General features: G+C 40.4%; 1 protein-coding gene across 1 annotated transcript in view; it reads left to right on the top strand.

The window, feature by feature from the left end:
- Positions 1 to 8,984, top strand: part of Col28a1 (collagen type XXVIII alpha 1 chain) — a 163,891-nt gene extending 154,907 nt beyond the window's left edge. The window contains exons 34-35 of the mRNA XM_050162310.1: positions 5,923 to 6,091; positions 7,485 to 8,984. Coding sequence (XP_050018267.1) covers positions 5,923 to 6,091; positions 7,485 to 7,654 — 339 coding nt within the window. The 3' untranslated portion in view covers positions 7,655 to 8,984. The remainder of the gene's footprint in view (positions 1 to 5,922; positions 6,092 to 7,484) is intronic.
- Positions 8,985 to 20,500: the final 11,516 nt, after the last annotated feature.

Below are 20,500 nucleotides of genomic sequence, written 5' to 3'. Positions count from 1 at the left end.
GGTACCTTTATTGCCAGCCAGAGAAGATGTTGTGGAGGAAGCAGGGAAGAGAGTTACCCTCTTGCTGATATCATCCTGACATCTTCAATGCTAGCAGCCAGTCTACAGAACTCCTCTGCACCAATGTACATTGCAGAGATCAGCACAGGCTTGGCATCAGCTGTGCCATCATGTGCACTAGCCAAATGCTTCTGTCTCCAGTTCTTCCGCTCTCTGTGCTCACTGTGCATCTCAAGGTCACCCAAACAAGCCATTTCTGAACCAGCCTCCATTGAGAATTTTTTAAGTTGGGGGCTTATTTTGTAGTCTGAGCTGGCCTGAAGCTCACTATGTACCCTAGGCTGACCCCAAATTTATGGCAGTCTTCCTGCTTAAGCCACCCATGTGCTGCGATTACAGACTTGAGCCAACATGCCTAGTCTCTACTGGAACATCCTCAGAGAACTGCTACCTTGGACAGGTTCAGACTTGATGCTGGAATTAAATATATTGCTTCCTCTCGGTATCAAGCCAGGCCTCTGTCCTCAGCCCTGAGGTGACACTATTCAATCCTCCACCCATGTTTTTCAACATTTCCTTCTTGGTTCAAGTTGGGACTTGACTTCTCCATCCCCACCAGGCACTTTCTAGTGAGTAGGTTTCAGATTCACTCATCCTGAAAATTTAAAGGAATCCTTTCTGAATTCACTCGGCTCTTCTGTTAATATCTTATTTACTGCTATCTGCGCATAATAAAATTATCCCTTTTAGCCTAGTGTCTTCTGTTTTGTCTTTCTCTTGCCTTTGGCTTTTTATACTCTGCCTATTTCTGTCTCTTTTACTCCTCCTTCCCTCCATCTCCCCCATTTCCCTTTCTTCCTCCTCTTCTCCCTCTCTGCTCGTTCTCTCTCCTACTTCAGCCTCCCCTCCTTCCCTCTTGCTGTAGTTCCTATCACCTGAAGCCAGGGTAGACTCCAACCTGCCTCTGCAGGCCACCAAGGGCCAGCTAATTGCCACACCCTTCCTTGATTTCTCGTTTGTGTGTAACACGACAGCCACAGTCTGGAAGTGAGTTCCCACCCCTCTGCTGGTACTTTTTCAGTTACCTCAGGGGTTCCTCTCTCCTCTTTCTCTGTCGCCTCTTACATATAGACACCCCCTCAGGTCCTTCTCCACCTATTTTTCTCTTCTGAGATTTATTTTCAACTTGCTTTTTTGTCTTTTCCACTCTCATTGTGTGTCCCAGTGGCACACACCCTGATAGCTACCACACTTAACATCTGTATTTCAGACCCTGCTCTTGGACGCCACAGTCACCCTTCTGATGGCCTCGGTGTGCCTTACTCTGGCTATTCCACAGGTGGCTAGCCCTGACAGTCCCGGGGTTGGTTTCTCTTTTAGGCTTCCCTTCTGTGGCGCAGCCCCATCAGCCAGCTACTCAGCCCTCAGGAAACCTCCGACATGTTTATGGGTCCCACTCACTAGTACTGTCTTCTCTAGAATGTTCTTTCCCCCCCCCTAAGATGTTTGTTTGTTTATTTATTAAGATTTCTGTCTCCTCCCTGCCATTGCCTCCCATTTCCCACCCCTCCCCCAATCAACTCCCCTTCTCTCGTCAGCCCAAACAGCAGTCAGGGTTCCCTGCACTGTGGGGAGTCCAAGGACCTCCCCCCTCCATCCAGGTCTAGGAAGGTGAACATCCAAACAACCTAGGCTCCTACAAAGCCAGTAGGATCAAAACCCAGTGCTATTGTTCTTGACTTCTCAGTAGTCCTCATGTCTGCTATGTTCAGCGAGTCTGGTTTTATCCCATGCTTTTTCAGACCCAGTCCAGCTGGCCTTGGTGAGTTCCCGATAGAACATCCCCATTGTCTCAGTGTGTGGGTGCACCCCTCGTGGTCCTGAGTTCCTTGCTCATGCTCTCTCTCCTTCTGCTCCTGATTTGGAACTTGGGGTTTCAGTCCGGAGCTTCAATGTGGGTCTCTGTCTCCTTTCATTGCCTGATGAAGGTTAATATTCAGGAGGATGCCTATATGATTTTCTTTGGGTTCACCTTCTTATTTAGCTTCTCTATGATCACGAATTATAGGCTCAGTGTCCTTTATTTATGGCTAGAAACCAATTATGAGTGACTCTAGAATGTTCTTGACATCCCTCTGCCCATTCTACCAACTCTCCGCTCACTGTGTCATAGAATAAGAACTCTTCCTTTGCTTATATTGATAATATCACCACATGGTCATAATTTATGTCTCAACTCTTTCCTAAATTGTCCCTAGCTTATTAATTATCTATTGACAGTGTTATTTTTTATTCTTAAAAAATTAGAGTAATTTCACATGCAAATAATTCAGTATGGCTGATTCTTTTAGAAACCTGCATGTAACAGAACAACTGATGTTAACTTGTTACTCAGGCCCAATGACAGAGAAGGAAAAATGCAGAGATGTTTGACAATACCTGTAGTTTCTTTGAATGTTCTATAGAAGTAAAATTTTGTAGGCTGCTTCACCTTACTACAGTGACTATACTATAAGTACCCTATCCAAAGGCCATAATCAAGGACACTAAAAATGTCAAGAGACACCAGACCAAGCTCATTGTTGTTTAGTTTCTCTGATGTTGGCAAGGTTAAGTTCATTTCCTGAAATCAGAACTAATTATATACTTAAATGGTCATAACTAAGTCATGTCTACAGATGTGTTTATCTTAGCCAAATCCCAATTTACTCATTTATAAAATAAAATTAATGCTCTGGTTGGGGCAAGAAAGTAAAAATCTCAGCAAAACCTATAGAACAGCTAATTATTAGAATATGAAATTGCTGGGTAAGTGCTGACTATTGCTGATGACTTACTAATCCTTGAGTGTGAGGCGTTGTGTCCTACAGAATAGAAAACAGGGCAACTAACTAAATGTACTAAGAACTGACCTAGAAGAAACACTGCAGACACGGAGTCAAAAAACTTCTCAGTGCTGATATACATAATTTCCTCTGCTCCAAAGTTTAGTTTTTTTTTCATTTCATTATTTCTAATATGGATATATATCTATTTCATGTATATCCTATTTTGAAAAAGACTTCTAAGTTTCCGTGTGTTACTTTATGATGAATGACATTTGAAGTACAGAAGGCCTTCAGCTGAGTACAGCCCTGTGCTCTACCTCTGTGAAAGTCCCAGTCATTCTGGGGAAGGGCAGCCGAAGCTCAAGGTGGTGTGGACACCGTGGAATACAAATACCTTTCTCTGTGTAAGTGCTGACGGACCTCCAAGAAGAGTTCCCACCAGCGATAGTTCATCTAGGAGGAATCCAGTAAAGCCAGACAGGCACCTTTGAAGGTGTTGGCTGCGGAGCCAACCCCACCATGTGACCTACCATCCTGGGAACAGCTAAGTCTGAACACAGCAGTCGTCCGTGCACTTGTTTTCTTGAAAGAAAACCAACCAGACCACAGAGTTATTTCTTTTATTATTTTATGTGCGTGAGTGTTTTGCCTGCATATATGTATGCGTACCGTGTGAGTGCCTGGAGCCCTCGCAGGTCAAAAGAGGATGCTGGATCTCCATGTGACTGGAGCTGTAGATGGCTGTGAGCTGCCATGTGGGTGCTGGGAGTTGAACCCAGGTCCTCTGCAAGAACAAATGCTTTTAACTACTGAGCCAACTCTCCAGCTCTGCATTTGCATTTGTACAGTGCGACAGAGCAGATGGGCAGACTTGTGGTTTCATGCCCATGCTTTCTGACTCGCTTTCAGACAGTGGCTGTCAGGTTACACACCAAGTTACAATCCCAGCCTGCATTTTGTTGTTGTTAAAAATACACTCACACAGGAAAAAAATCGAGTAGAGAAAACATATCAGCAGCAATTACCTGTGAGTAGAACTGCTTCTGATTTCTATTCTGTTCTTTCGCTTGTCCATTATTTTCTAAGATTCCTTTCAGCAAACATGTTTGCTTCTGTAAAAAGGAAGAAAAATTTTAAATTGCCAACCACAACAATCCCACATTTGTTTAATAGCCTCAAATTGTACAGAAGACTGATGAAATTATTTTCGTGTATAGAAGACAGTTAATTGTGGGTATTCTGAAACATGGTAAGATGTTACAGTTGTAGAAATTCCTGAATGATCAAGTGATTTAGGAAATAACAGGCGTTTCTACGTGGAGAAAAGAGGAACTTCTCAGCCCTCTGGAGCTCTGTAAAGATTCAAAAGCAGAGGAAATTCCTTTAAGGCAGAGATTTTCAGCCTGTGGGTCATGAACCCTTTAGGGGTTAAATATCAGATATCGTGCATACCAGATATTTTCATTACAATTAATATTAGTAGCAAAATTGCAGTTATGAAGTATCAGTGAAAATAATTGTATGATTGGGGCTCACCACAGCATGAGGAACTGTATTAAAGGGTTGCAGCATTATGAAGGTTGAGAACCACTACTGTAAGGAAACCATGCTGCCCAGTGACGGAGGTGGGTCTTGTATCTTATCTGTTGCTTTCATTGGTTAACTAATAAAGAAACTGCCTTGGCCCTCATAGGACAAAAAATTAGGTGGAGTAGACAGACAGAATGCTGGGAGAAAGAAGCTGAGTCAGGGAGTCGCCATGGTTCTCCCACTCCAGACAGATGCAGGTTAAGATCTTTCCTGGCAAGCACACCTCGTGGTGCTACATAGATTATTAGAAATGGGTTAAGAGGCTGAAACTAATGGGCCAGGCAGTGTTTAAAAGAATACAGTTTCCGTGTAATTATTTCGAGGCATAAGCTAGAGCTAGCTGGCGGCTGGGAGCTGGGGTGGCAGGGAAGCGGCCCGCAGCTTCTCACAACAGCCCAGAGCACGGGACACTCCCTTCAGAGACCCTCTGTTCCCATTGTAGACGGCTGCCAGCAGCTTTGCTTTTGGTAAAGTGGCGATGGGAAGGAAGAGAACAAAGGTGTTTCTTTCCAGGGTCAGAATCTTTCTCCCTTCCCGTTGGAGAACAGGGGACTGAACCCTTTCCTCCCAGTCGTAAAATGTTCTATCCTAAGATAGTAAGAGACATGCATCCATTAGAACTCAGATTAAAGTGTGCTCGCTGGATCGGGTATGTGAGTATGTGTGCATGTGTTCGCATGCGTGTGCATAGGGAACCAATGCTGTAAAGCAGTAAATAACCAGGCCGCCTAACGATGACAGCTGGCTCTGTTCACTGTCTGCTGGACTCCCTGCTTCAAAAAGATTCAGAAAAACAACTTTACGTAACTTGTGTGCCTTAGAGATCAGTGTTTCTTGGAATTTTTATAAGTTAAGTGACATACACAGAGGGCTTTATTTGGGTTCTGGGTGAAAGCAGAAGAAGACGCAAGATTTTCAGCGGGGATTGTGTAAGCAATCAAATGGGTTGCTACAGTACTTTCATTTAAATGTTGCATCCTCTGTCTGTTGTCCCTATTCTCTGATTCAAAATTTATTGAGTTCTGGGTAGATATTTTGAAACATCTCAACAAGATCTGTAGTGTTGAGAAAAGGAGTAAAAAATACCATAAAATGCTAAATTAGTGTTGATTTTTCTTATTCATAGCAACAACTAAGAGAAGAATGAAGACTATCTCTTTCCAGTCTTACATATTTCATGCTCAGCATGCATGCAATTCTCCCTGGAAGTTCTCATCAGAACATCTGTGCCCAGATGTAGGTGAAGAGTGTGTATACACTAGAACCCAAACGAAGTGGCAACAAAGTCATACCTTCTCTAATCAGGGCTGGGGCATGAGTCTGTGAGCTTGACTTGAGATAGTCAGTATTGGGTGACAATGATAAACTTTTTCTACATTTTCCAAGAAATCAGTTAGCCTTGTTGAGTTGACATTATCAGAAACAAAAAAAATGTAATGTTATGTTTTTTCTTCTTTCGTGTGTGTGTGTGTGTGTGTGTGTGTGTGTGTGTGTGTGTGTGTAGTTTAATGTCTCTAGAGGCCAGAATGAAGAGATTGAACCTTCAGTGTTGACTAAGGCTGGTAACTTGGCTGTCCCTACCCCACCTGAGACCACCACGTTCAGCAGCCCCGAGGGAACGGAAATCAGAAATCCCAATTTGATTTTACAGTCAGAAAAGTCTTTGTACAAAGGTAAGAGACATCTGCCACACAGCTGCTGTATCCACAATATGAGGGAGGCACACGAGAGTGGTCTCTAGAATGTCCTCTGAGGAAATGCTCTAACTTAACAGGGAAGACAGCGCCAGCTCTGACTGAGTCATATGGAACTCGAGAGGAAGCTGTCTGGGGAGGAAGTGTCGTTATTGAAATGATACAGCACAGAGTTTAACCTGAACATTTAGATTTAGATTTTTTCCCCTTGTTTGCCTTGGCCTCACCTGCTCTGTGTTCTTCTCAAATGTAGATATTTGGGGTTTTGATCCTTGGTGTATAACTCAGATTCTGATCCAGCAGCAGATTTTCTATGAGTTACTATATATACAGAGAGAAACACTATGTATGTTTTGCCACATACAAAATAAATGACAATATCCAGGTCCAACAGAAGCTTAGATGGACTGGAAAACAGGTTCCAGGACATGTTCTTTAGTTCTTGATGTAGGGGTTGTGTAAATCTGTTCTTTTCTGTTAGGTGTAAGGAGTTTTCATAGCAGAAGCAGATTTAGAGCTCAGTTTTTAAAAATATGCTAAGACACACTCCAAACGTGAGGAGAAGTGGGTGGAGTTGGAGTGAAGACTGGCTTTGTTATAGAGACAAGGCTTATGATGTGTGATCCATCTCCAAGAGAGCAAGTCATAGCAACTGGTTTCTGTTTGACTTTTCTTACCTTGGGATAATTTCTTCCGGTAGAAAATAAGAATCAAGGCACTCCGCATTGTTGATTAATAAAAAGGGATTTAATAAATTGGAGGCTCTGATTAAATTAACAGAATATGGACTTATTAGTTTGACTTTCATATAGGAGTGCACTCCCTAAGTTCATGGTAACTGGCATGAGATGGTCATGCCCTGTCTTTTTGGGTTTGCAACAGTCGTCTTTTAAAAAGAGAACTGTAATATCAACTTCCCTTTGGTGCTTGTGTATTATGTAAAGTAAAAGACAGAAGTCCTGTGACGGACACAATAGTACACCCTTGTAATACCAGCCCTTAAAGGAGTGTAGCTTGGGCTACCTAGTGAAACTGTTTTCAAAAAAAAAAAAATCTATCTTCTCCTGTCAGCTGATTCCCCAGAGATATTAGTTAATAGATTCTCACTTACACCTTCTTGGAAATGTGCAGTTTAATGGAGCTTCATAAAGATGAAATTGAGGAATGGATAGCAGTGGTGGGCAGAATATTTGGGGTAATATAGAACCCTCCCTTCAATAACTTAGACACATGTTTCTCAACTGGCTGTTACTATGTATAAAGAATTAGAAGTTTATACTACTTCACTGCATAAAGCTTTTGTTTTCTGTTTTCCCTGATGTCTGCAGTGAGAGAATCACATCTAGTAACCTCCACCCCCTTTGCTCCCTAGACCCAAGATGTGGGGAAGCCCTGAAACCCGGAAACTGTGGAGACTATGTAGTTCGGTGGTATTATGACAAACAGGTCAACTCTTGTGCTCGCTTTTGGTTCAGCGGCTGCAACGGCTCCGGAAACAGATTCCACAGTGAAAAGGAATGCCAAGAAACCTGCATTAAATGATGAACAAGGGCACTAACCTGCTTCATGCAGCGGTTTAGAAAGAGCCCAACACAAACCGTGCACCACATCAGTGCTTACACTAAGTAGTGATAGTTCATAAGTGTATAGACTATTCACAACCACCGCCTATAATGTATAAAACAGGATATAATGTTACTAACTGCTCACTCAGGGGAGAAGGCTAAGGCTCTCATGATGTTAGTGGCGTCTCAGCAGTCACCCAGCTGACGGGTGGAAGTACAAGGGATCTGGACCCAGTGTATGACTTTAGAACACAGGCTTTGTCTGCCTCACAGCCTTCAGCGTGGCCCGGATTCCTGATCATTCTATTCCACATCTGATGTCAGATCAAACCCCACCCTGCCTGTACCCAGCTCTTACAGCTCCTTCAAGGCCCAGTCAGTGGAGAAGAATTTGTGATGGGAAAGACTTTGGTTGGGGTGTCGGAAGGGGTGAGAAGTTTACATGTGAGTGCGGGGATAGTGGCGGAGGACGGCGAGTGAGGACGGAGTGAAGAAAGAACCCCAAAGTGATAGCAGAGATCCTATGGCAAACGGACACTTCCATTCTGCCTTGGTATCAAAGCCTTCTGTATGCTTAAACTTTGTAAAAATAAATAAATAAATAAATAAATAAATAAATAAATAAATAAAGCAGGTTTTACAGGTTTCCTTTAAAAACATGTGATTGAGGCTCAATTTTTATGGTGAGGGAACGAGAATTGGGCCGGCCATTTTGTATTGATTTTTTTCCACCCAGTGTGAGAAGGCTGAACGTTCTAAGATGGCATCTTAACACATCTACAAGGTGCTGTCTTCTCCCCAGCCTGCTATTCTTATTCAAGCCGGACACCAAAATGCTCCAGACTAAGGAAATGGACAAATAGCCACGCTGGCAAAAGCGACTTAACAGATGTTTCCATGGTGTAATTAAAATTGTGTTATGTAATATCTTTATTAAAAAAATACATACAACATGTCTGTCAGTTTTAAAACAGGATGAGACCGGCAGTAACGACATCACCTACTGATTAGACCAAAGCACTGACTCTCTGGATCCTGATTTGCCTCTCCCTTGCTACCCTTCTATCCCAGGCATATCCTATTGCGTGCTTTGTGTCATTATTGGCTTTTCTATGTAATTTTACATGTAAAACTAATCTTATCTCTATGAATGCTTAAGCAGTATATAGTTAGTCTTGTATAGCTTATAGCTTTGTAAGAATGATACTGTATTCTAGACATCTACAACTTGATATTTTAATTTAACTTTATAATCAACCCATGTTTTACCATAAATAAATATGTTCCCAAATAATTTATTACTTAGATTCTAGACAACTTTTACTGAAATACGTACTTCTCTGTGATTTGATAGATGACATCATAATTCATATGCATACATTTATATGAATGCCATGCTTGCAAAATATCGATGAGAATATATAACAATCTATTTAAACATCATATTTAATCATTGCTTTGGCTGATATCAATTGAGCTGTTTCTACCTTTATTTTTTTTACCATTCCACCACCGTCACCCATTTTCATAGTTGTGTCTCTGGACACACATATTCCCATTTCTCAAGGGTATATACCCTAGCTGAAATTTCTGATGTGTGTATAGATTCCAAATGAGCGTGTATCATGCCAGTTTTCTCCCCGAAGTGAGTCAGTTTCTTGTAAGTTCCTACAGGTGTGTCAGAGGTACTATTGTCTAACTCATGTCAAATATGCCACCATTTGCTACTTAATGCTGCTTCCTTTGGCTTAGATGACTGCAAAGCAGCATTTTGTGTTTAATGTTCTAGGATACACCTTAGACAGCTTCATTACCTCCTGTGTTCCTGCTTCTGGGAAATGCCTTTTTATAAACAGGGAAGATTGTTTTTATTAGACTGAACTGTTTTCTTTATTGAGTTCTTGGAGTCCTTGTATATATTGAGTTCTATTTTGCTTTGTGTTTATATTGCTAACATGTGTACAGCCCGCCCTCCTTTCTCCCTGTCTCCTTTCCCTCCTGCTCTTCTCTTGTAGTGATGAGGGGAGCAGGCCTGCTTTTTGTCCCAGCTCCTGCATGGTTAGCTTTACACCTGAAATAACAACACACAAATTGTATTCATTTAAACACTGCTTGGCCCATTATATCTAGCCTCTTCTTGGCTAACTCTCACATCTTGATTAACCCATTTCTAATAATCTGTGTAGCACCACAAGGTGGTGGCTTACTGGGAAAGATTCAGCATGTGTGACCTGGCGGCTGGCTCCATCGCGTCTGACCAGAGAGGAGAGGCATGGCAATTGCCTCACTTCCTCCCAGCATTTTGTTCTGTTTACTCCGCCTACCTAATTTTCTGTCCTATCAAAGGGCCAAGGCAGTTTCTTTATTAACCAATGAAATCAACCCAAAACAGAAGACCCTCCCACATCATTCTCTCTCATTTTTTGGTGTTGTTTTCTGTTTTAATTTCTGTTTTCTTTTTCTTTTTTCCATTTTGAGACAGGATTTCTCTGTATAGTCCTGACTGTCCTGGAACTTGCTCTATAAACGAGGCTGGCCTTGAACTCACAGAGATCGACCTGCTTCTGCCTCCAGAGTGCTGGAATTTGAGCCATACACCACCACTGCCCAGCTTCTGTTTTAATTTTGAGTGCAGTGAAGTTGGTCAATTTTATTTTGCACTATTCAGCTTCTCAGCCATCTCTTCTGGGGCAAAGACTTCCAGGACCAGAAATCAGCAAGTGTTAGCAGCATCTCTCTAGTCCCACCTTTGTGCCTGTGACCAATTCCTTACCTTCCTGTAGCTCTTGGGTGGTTTCGGAGTAGCATCAGCTTTTGTCCTTCATCTTCCTCAGTTGACCTTGAATGAAGATCTGAGCTTGGACAGGAAGGTAATGGCTCTATCACCTTTCTCTTCTTCTGTTGTGGTGGAATTAAGGGCTTTGAGCTGCTCCTGGTCCTTCGAAAGCCTAGCAATGCATTATAAAGTGTGTATTAGTAACCACATGCTGTTGGGAAAGTCAAAGGATTTCAGAATGTCTCACTGCAGTTTTGACAGGAACAAAAGTATTTATATTCCCCTTTCAAGCTTTTCATGACTACTTCCACAGAAAGCTGAAAAGCAAATGTGTTGTGTTGATGTGGATTTCTTCTTTTGTCTGGGCATCCTTTTCCTCCTTCTGGACAGAGTCCTAAGACTTTCAGGACAATGCACAAACCACCCCTTTGTGTGGTCACCCATGTCTACCACTGAAGACTCACACACCTACCTTCTATCTTTTCCTCTCTTCACAGTGACCACAAACAAGCTCAAATGCCTTGCACATTGTGGGACACATAAGCTTCTTACACAGCTTCAGTGGCTTCAATAACAAAAATGTGTTAAGGTATGGTTACATGGGTTTAAATCTCATGAACTAAAACTAGCATCTCTAGTGTCCAGACTGAGTTTCTTCTGAGGACCTGAGGGAGAACCATTTCTTTTTCACAACATAGAAGGGTCATTTATATTCATTGGCAAGGGTCCCATTGTATCTCTGTCTGTTTGTCTGTCTCTGTCTTCCCCGTCTGTCTCTGTGTCTCTTTCTTTATTCCTTCCCTTCCCCCTCTTTCTGTTTATGAAGACAAGATCATACTCTGTAGCCGGCACTTTGTATGGTCCTGCTTTCCCTTCAAAGTGCTAGGATGGAAGGCATGCATACAAGACTTTATTACAGTTTCTTTTTAATTTTTAATTTTACAGTGTGAGTTATTATTCCAGCTAAGACAAGGACTTACTACTTATGCCATGGTGGCATAAAACTCATGGTAATTCTCCTGCCTCAGCCTTCCCAGTGTTGGGATTACAATTGTGCACTGCCACTTCCAGCTCCTCCCTCTGTTCTCAAGATCAGCAGTATTGGTGGATATCTCTCCTACTGCCATCTTTCTGGATATTTGACTGGGAACGAGTAATTGTTTTCATTTCTTTTTAATTGTTTTTATTGAGGTATATATTTTTCTTCCCCCCTCAAATTTTATTCTCTTCCATGATTCCCATGCTCCCAATTTACTCAGGAGATTTTCTCTTTTTCTACTTCCCATGTAGATTAGATCCATGTATGTCTCTCTTAGGGTTCTCATTGTTGTCTAGGTTCTCTGGAATTGTGATTTGTGGGCTGGTTTTCTTTGCTTTATGTCTAAAAGTCATTTATGGGTGAGTACATTTTATATTTCTCTTTCTGGGTCTCGATTACCTCACTCAGTATGATGTTTTCTAGATCCATCTATTGCCCGCAAATTTAAAGATGTCATTATTTTTTCCTACTGTGTAGTTCTCCATTGTATAAAGGTACCACATCTTCTTTATTCATGTTTTGGGTGAGGGGCATTTAGGTAGTATCCAGGTCCTGGCTATGACAAATAATGCTGCTATGAACATAGTTGAGGACTGTCCTTGTGATACAATTGAGCATCCTTTGGGTATATACACAAAAGTGGCATTGCTGGGTCTTGAGGTAAGTTGTTTCCTAATTTTCTGAGAAATTTCCATACTGATTTTTCAAAGCAGTTCTACCAGTTTGCACTCCCATCAGCAATGGAAGACTATTCCCTTTACTCCACAACCTCTCCAGCATAACTTGTCATCATTGTTTTTGATCTTAGCCATTCTTATAGGTATGAGTCGTTTTGATTTTCATTTCTCTGATGGCTAAGGATGTTGAACACTTCCTTAAGTGTCTTTCAGCCATTATAGATTCTGCTGTTTAGAGTTCTCTGTTTAGGTCTCTACCCAATTTTTTTAATTGGATTATTTATTCTTTTGATGACCAATTTCTTGAGTACTGTGTATATTTTGGAGATCAGTCCTCTGTCCTATGTGGGGTTACTGAAGATCTTTTCCCATTCAGTAGGCTGTCATTTTGCCTTATTGACCATGTCCTTTGCTTTACAGAAGCTTCTTGATTTCATGAGGTCCCATTTATTAATTGTTTCTCTCAGTGTCTGTGCTGCTGGGGTTCTATTTAGGAAGTGGTCTCCTGTACTTCCCACTTTTTCTTCTATGAGATTCAGTGTGACTGACTTTATGTTGAGGTCTTTGATCTATTTGGACTTGAGTTTTGTGCATGGTGATAGATATGGATCTATTTTCATTGTTCTACATGTTGATATCTAGTTATGCCAGGAACATTTGTTAAATATGCTTTTTATTTTCCATTTGATATTTTTTGCTTCTTTGTCAAAAATCAGGTGTTTGTAGGTGTGTGGATTGATGTCCAATTCTTTGATTCAGTTCCATTGGTCCTCTTGTCTGTTTTTATGCTAATACCAGGCTGTTTTCAGTACTGTAGCTCTGTAGTAGAGTTTGAAGTAAGGGATTGTGATGCGTCCAGAAGTTCTTTTATTGTACAGGATTGTTTTGGCTACCCTGAGTTTTTTGCTTTTCCATAAGAATTTGAGTATCATTCTTTCGAGGTCTGTGAAGAATTTTGCCGGGATTTTGATAGGCATTGCATTGAATCTGTAGATTGCTTTTGGTAAGATTGCCATTTTTACTATGTTAATTCTACCTACCCAAGAGCATGGGAGATCTTTCCATTTGCTGGTGTCTTTCCATTTGCTGGTGTCTTCTTTAATTTCTTTCTTCAAAGATTTAAAGTTTTCGTTATATGGGTCTTCCACTTGTTTGGTTAGAGTTACTCAGGATAAATAAATTTTATATTATTTGTGACTATAGTGAAGGGTGATGTTTCCCTGATTTCTTTCTCAGCCCATTTATCATCTGTGTGAAAGAGGACTATTGATTTTTTTTGAGTTAATCTTGTATCCTGCTACATTACTGAAGGTGTTTATGAGTTGTAGGTTTCCTTGGTAGAATTTTTGGGGTCACTTATGTAAACTATCGTATCATCAGAAATAATGAAAGTTTGACATCTTTTTGTTGTCTTATTGTTCTAGATAGATTCTCAAGTACTATATTAAATAGATACGGAGAAAGAGTGAAAAACCTGTTCCTGATTTCAGTGGGATCACATTGAGTTTCTCTCCATTTCATTTGATGTTGGCTGTTGATTTGCTGTATATTGCTTTTATTATGTTTAGGTATGTTCCTTGTATCCCTTCTCTCTTCATGATCTTTATCATGAAGGGATGTTGTATGATCATAGTTTTATTTTTTTTTCAGTTTGTTTATGTGGTGGATTATATTGACAGATTTTCATATGTTGAACCATTTTTGTATCTCTGAGATGAAGCCTACTTTATCATGTTCAATGATTTTTCTGATGTGTTCTTGAATTCAGTTTGCCAGTATTTTATTGAGTATTTTTGCATCAATGTCTGTGAGTGAGACTGTAATTCTCTTTGTTAGTAATATCTTTGTGTGGTTTGAATATCAGGATAATTGTAGCCTCGTAAAAAGAATTTGGTAATGTTTCTTCTGTTTCTATTGTGTAGAACAATTTGAGGACTATTAATTATAGTTCTTCTTTGAAAATCTTGTAGAATTCTGAGCAGAAACCCTCTGGTCCTGGGCTGTTTTTGGTTGGGTGACTTTTGAGGGCTGTTTTTATTTCTTTAGCAGTTATAGGTCTACTTAATTTGCTTATCTGGTCTTGATTTAATTTTGGTAAGTGATATTTATCCAGAAAATTATCCATTTCTTTTAAGTTTTCCTATTTTGTGGAGAACAGGTTTTCAAAGTATGACCTGATGATTCTTTGGATTTCCTCCATGTCTGTTGTTATGCCCCCCTTTTCATTTCTGATTTTGTTAGTTTGGATATTCTTTCTCTGCCTTTTAGTTATTTTAGATAAAGGTTTGTCTACTTTGTTGATTTTCTTGAAGAACTATCTCTTTGTCTCATTGGTTCTTTTATTGTTTTTGTTTCTACTTTATTAATTTCAGCTCTCAATTTGATTATTCCCTGCCATCTACTCCTCCTGGGTGAGTTTACTTCTCTTTGTTCTAGAGTTTTCAGGTGTTCTGTTAACACACAAGTGTGGGATTTTTTTCAGCTTCTTTATGTAGGCATTTAGTGCTATGAAGTTTCCTCTTGACACTTCTTTCATTGTGTCCCATAAACTTGGGTACGTTATGTGGTCATTTTCATTGAATTTAAGAAGTCTTTAATTTCTTATTTATTTACTTATCAGTTAAGCATTGTTTAATTTCCATGTGTTTGTGGGCTTTCTGGTATTAGTGTTGTTGAATTCTAATTTTAATCCATGGTGATCTGATAAGATATATGGGTTATTCCAATTTTTTTTGTATGTGATGAGGTTTTCTTTGTTATCTACTATGGTGTCGATTTTTGAGAAGGTTCCATGAGGTGCTGAGAAGAAGGCATATTCTTTCATGTTTGGATGGAATGTATTATAGATGTCTGTTAAGTGCATTTGAGTTCATAACATCTGTTAATTCCCTTATTTCTCTGTTAATTTTCTGTCTGCTAGACCTGTCCAGTGGTGAGAGTGGGGTGTTGAAGTCTCCCATTATTAGTGTGTGTAGTTTAATGTATGATTTAAACTTTAGAAGTGTTTCTTTTACATATGAGGGTACCCTTGTATTTCAGGCATAAATGTACAGTATTGAGATTTCCTCTTGATGGAATTTTCCTGTGACTAATATGAAATATCCTTCTTTGTCTTCTTTGATTGATTTTAGTTTGAAGTCTACTTTGTTAGATATTAGGATAAGCTACCCCAGCTTGCTTCTTAGGTCCATTTGATTGGAAAATTTTTTCCCAACCCTTTACTCTGAGGCGATATCTGTCTTTTAGATTGAAGTATGTTTCTTGTATGTAGCAGAAGGATGAATTTGGTTTTCATATCCAATCTGTTAGCCTGTGTTTTTTATATATGAGTTGAGTCCATTGATATTAAGGAGTATTGATAACCAGTGACTGCTAATTCCTGTTATTTTATTTTCGTTGCTGGTGATGTTATTGTGTGTGTGTTTCCCTTATTTGGTATTTGGTGCTGTGAGATTATCTATTGTTTATGTTTTTGTGGATGTAGCTGACTTCCTCAGGTTGGAGTTTTCCTTCTAGTACTTTGTGTAGGACTGAGTTTGTGGCTAGGTATTGGTTAACTCTTGTTCTGTTTGTCTATGGTGATTTGTTGGGTATAGTAGTCTAGGCTGGCATCTGCGGTCTCTTAATGTCTGCATAACACTTTATTAGGACCTTTTGGCTTTCATTGTTTCCATTGAGAAGTCAGGTATAATTCTGATAGTTCTGCCTTTATATATTACTTGGCCTTTTTCCTTTGCAACTCTTAATATTCTTTCTTTATTCTGTATTTTGTATGCTTAGTGTTTTGATTATTATATGGTGAGGGAACTGTTTTTTTGTTTGTTTGTTTGTTTGGTCCAGTCTATTTGGTGTTCTGTAAGCTTCTTGTATCTTCATATGCATATCTTTCTTTCGGTTGGGAAAGTTTTCTTTTATGATTTTGTTGAATATATTTTCTGTGCTTTTGAGTTGGACTTCTTCCTCTTCTATTCCTATTATTCTCAGGTTTGGTCTTTTCATTGTGTCCCATATTACCTGGATATTTTGTGTTAAGCTTTTTTAAATTTAATGTTTTTGTTGACTGATGAGTTTATTTCCTCTATTGTATCTTCAGCACTTGATTTTCTCTATTCCCTTTCTTGTAGTGTGTGTTTATGTTTGCATTTGTGGTCCCTGATCATTTTCTCATAATTTCCATTTTCAGAATTCCTTCAGTCTATGTTTTCTTTATTGTGCCTATTTTGGTTTTCAAGTCTGGAATTATTTGTTTCATCTGTTTGATTGATTTTTCTTGATTTTCTTTTAGGCATTTGTTGATTTCTTCCATTTTTGTTTATCTTTTCTTCTATTTGCGGAAATTTTTTATTTTCTCCTGCAGGGCCTCAAACAGTCTTCTAAAGTTATTTTTACATCATTTTCTTCTGCTTCATCTATAATGGAATGTTCAAGTCTTGCTGTTGTAGAGCCACTAGTTTTTGTTGATGTTGTGTTGCTCTTTGTGGTGTTGAGTGTGTTCTTACCTTGTCTAGCTATCTTTTCCTCTGATTGGTGTACTTGAGGCTGTCTGCATCTCTGGTAATCAATCTTCCAGGTGTCAGGAGAGCCAAAGCTCAGATGGTTGCTCCTTGTGGTGCAGTAGGGGCCATATTTCCAGTTACCCCAGAGGTCACTTGGCGTTCCCTGAGTTCGCTTTGCACTCCTGGGGTGGGGGTGGGGTTACATCTTTAAATCCAGTGGTTGTTCAGACCCGTTCCCATGTAGATTGCTTACTTGGGCCTGTTCCTGCTGAAGTTGCTGGCTCGGGCATGCTCTTTGTGGAGGTCGCTGGCTAGATCCTGTTGCAGAGGGTATCCCTGGCTCAGGCTTGCTCCCACAGAGGTCCCTGGCTCAGCCAAGTGCCACAGAGGTCTCTGGCTGGGACCCTCTCCTTTGGTGGTTGCTCCCTCATACCTGCTCCTGCAGGTCACTGACTCGGGCCTGCTCCTGAGGAGGTTGCTAGCTTGGGCCCAGTAATTGTTTTTCAGGGCTTGTGATCAGATAGTGTCCATTTGAGTAATCCAAAGTTATCTTCTCACCACATGGTTCTTTACCTTGCTCATGTCTACCAAGTGTCTCTGCCAAGTGAGGTGGCATTCACACCTTCTGAGGATAAAGGAGTGGGCATCTCTGAGATAATTCTGCTGCATGCTTTACTGCCTCTCTCCTCTACTGTCTGAGCTCTTCAGAAGTGAGGACAGCACACATCATTCCTCCCTGGACCTTTAGTCCCTCACAAGTTGGAAGAGCTCAGTAAGTTTAAAAATAAAATTAGATTCAATTTTACAAAAGTCGTTTTAAAAATGATTGTTTGCAAGAGGACTAGAAAAAGATCCTGAAAAGCTCACATGAGTTTTTAACAGAGAATATACCAGTGTGAAACTATTCTCCTCAGATCCATTTTGACACGAGAAAGCCTCCCACTTCATCATTAGCAATTGAAGGGAAAGCCACAGGCTTTGTTGTCTGAATAGATTTTGGTTCAAAGCAGATCAACAATCTGATAATTGATTCTGGAAAAGAGGATAGTGGTTCATAACTTCATTTTCACACACTCACCACACACTTGATGGGAACATTTGTATTTGGCTAAACCATCTTACATCATCATGTCTGTCATGCTGGTTATTTAGTGGGAACTTCAGCTTCACTAACTACACAAAAATCACCTCAGGTATCTGAATTCCTGTTGTGGGAAGTTAACTGTATGATCATGTACTACTGTAACTGGTGTAATAAAAAGCTGAACAACCAATATCTAGGTAGGAGGTAAAGACAGGACTTCCGGGCAGAGAGAACTCTGGGAAGAAGAAAGGCAGAGCCTCTGGCCAGACATGGAGGAAACAAATGCAGGAAGAAAGGTAATAGCCACCAGGCACGTGACAGAATGTAGATTAATATGAATGGGTTAATTTAAGTTAAAAGAACTAGGTAGGGACAAGCTTAGGCTACAGGATGAGCTTTTGTTATTACTAAGAAGTCTCCCTGTCATTATTTGGGAGCTGGCTGGCAGGACAGAGAAAGACTCGTTACAAATTCCATGTTAAATTTATGAGACGACAATTAGGTTTCTTTACTTCACTCTTTATCTTGAACACAGAAATAAGTAATTTGGGATAATGAAGGAAAAACTGTAACAGATTTTTTATCATGTGTCTGAAAAACCCCAGAGATCCTATAAATAAAAGAAATTTAAAAGAAATCTAGGAAATAAAAAACTCAGTAATTCGCCGGGCAGTGGTGACACACTCCTTTAATCCCAGCACTTGGGAGGCAGAGGCAGGCAGATCTCTGTGAGTTCCAGGCCAGCCTGGTCTACAAGAGCTAGTTCCAGGACAGGAACCAAAAAAGCTACGAAGAAACACTGTCTGGGGGGGGGGGACCTCAGTAATTCAAATACAATGTGCAATAAACATGTGGAAAGACACCAAAAAGAGTCTCAGAAGGGGCTGAAGGCCAGGAACTTGTGAAGATGCAGGAGGACAGGTGATTCTGCCAAGGCCCCTTGCTGAGAATCACCAGGGGTGCGTCTTGAGAGAGTCCAGCTGCCCTGAAACATTCCATGTTTAGCTAACTTTCCCCTTTCCCTCACAAATCTTTAATCCAGCATGTTCAGTAAAAGCAATGTAAAGATTTCCCCTTCCTTATGGTCTCTTTAAATGAAATGCCACAGAAAGAAGATGCCCAGAAACGTGTGTGGCTGTTAAAACTAGAACAGCCCCAACTCCTCTTTCACACATAAGTTCCTAGTATTTCATTTTCCAATTTTCAAAAACATTAGACTGACTTGGATTTTTAAAACACTGATCATTCCTTATCATTCAACATAAATTTGTCATCCTGGGGAGAAAGCCTTAAATTAATTCATTTAAAATTACTCTAGGCTCAAAAAATTAGTAATAGTTAAATCTTGTTTAAATTGGGTTCAGAAATGAGGGCTTGTAGATTAATCAGAAATCCTTAGATCCCAAGTCTCTCCTAGTGCTATGTGCTGTAGATGAGACACTGTGAGGAACTGGTGGGGTCAGGCTTCTGCTGGGACACCGTGTCCTTCTGAGGCAGCCCATTCCTCAGGTCCCATCGCCTCCCTGCGTCTGACGATTCCACACTCCTGCTCTGACCTGGTAAAACCATCATATGATTGTGATAATATTTCAGGACAGACAAGCTCTCCTCTTTCATTCTGGCCACCCTAGACACTTCTGTGTCCATGGCTCTCCCCGGTCCCTTCTGTAATTCTGAGCTTGCCCTCATTTTCTGAGGGGCTGAGTGATGTCTGAGCGGCTAGGATGGTATAGGGACAAGTTACGCTCTATGTTCTCCCAAACGGCTGCCGCACTGGAAGGAGACAGGAAAATTCCCCTCCATCATATAAGCAGAAACAGATTACATGATAAGAAAGGTGTTTTTGTTGTTGTTGTTGCTGTTGTTTTTGTTTTCAGTGCTGGGTATCGAACTCGCGGCTCGCTCATGCTAAGCAATTGCGTCACTGCCCTAAGGAATTCTGAAGTACCAAGTAGGAGTTGCGCGCTGCAAAGGCTTCGTTCCCTGTTCCCTCTAAAATAAACGGGAGGCTCCCATTTTATTTCCATCGTCCTTCAAACGTGGCCTTAAGTGCCACACTCGTGGTTTCCTGGCATTCTATTTTAAATACTAATGCGATTCTCCCGCAATTTCCTCCTTGACATATCGTTAGTTTGGTGCTGTGTTAAATTTATCATTTGGCCATTTTCTTCTCTTGCATATTAATGAGGAGCACTATGGTTTGCCGTGTCTGCAACTTGGCGTTTTTCTCAAACTGATTCTATTATGAATAAATCACCCTCAGAAACGCCTTCCGCTATAAAAAGGAGCGATAACAAAAGCCAGAACACGTCTGCACTGGGAAACAAAACCAACTCTCCTTTATGTAATTGTTTCTTCTCATCTTATATAAAATAAATATTTGGCATTAGTGTAGATTTTCTCTGCTGTTTATTACTGCTTTACTATCATAAAAATTAAAAAATGCGATAAAATCAACTTAAATGGTACTCCTCCAAATGTTGGGTTATTATCATGTTTTTTTCCCTGTGGTAGAACTTGACAAAACCTATTATGTTGCTTTGTGCCTCACTCTCCAACAATGACAAACAAGAAATTCTTCAGTAGTCCATGTCTATATGAATGGCATAGTACGTGGGCTAGTAACCTCGTGTTATCCTTGAGAAACATCCCAGACTCTCTTTTCCTCATGTCTCGGACCTCATTGCTCAAGGGATCTAGTCTAGCTTAGCTCTTCCTCTCTACCCTGGGTAGCAGACTGCTCCTGACAAC

Source organism: Alexandromys fortis, unplaced genomic scaffold (assembly GCF_014885135.2).
Source record: "Alexandromys fortis isolate MF-2015 unplaced genomic scaffold, M_Fortis_MF-2015_v1.1 scaffold_110, whole genome shotgun sequence".
Taxonomy (NCBI): domain Eukaryota; kingdom Metazoa; phylum Chordata; class Mammalia; order Rodentia; family Cricetidae; genus Alexandromys; species Alexandromys fortis.
Note: the sequence above shows the minus strand (reverse complement) of the source record. Positions and strands in the feature narration are given on the sequence as shown.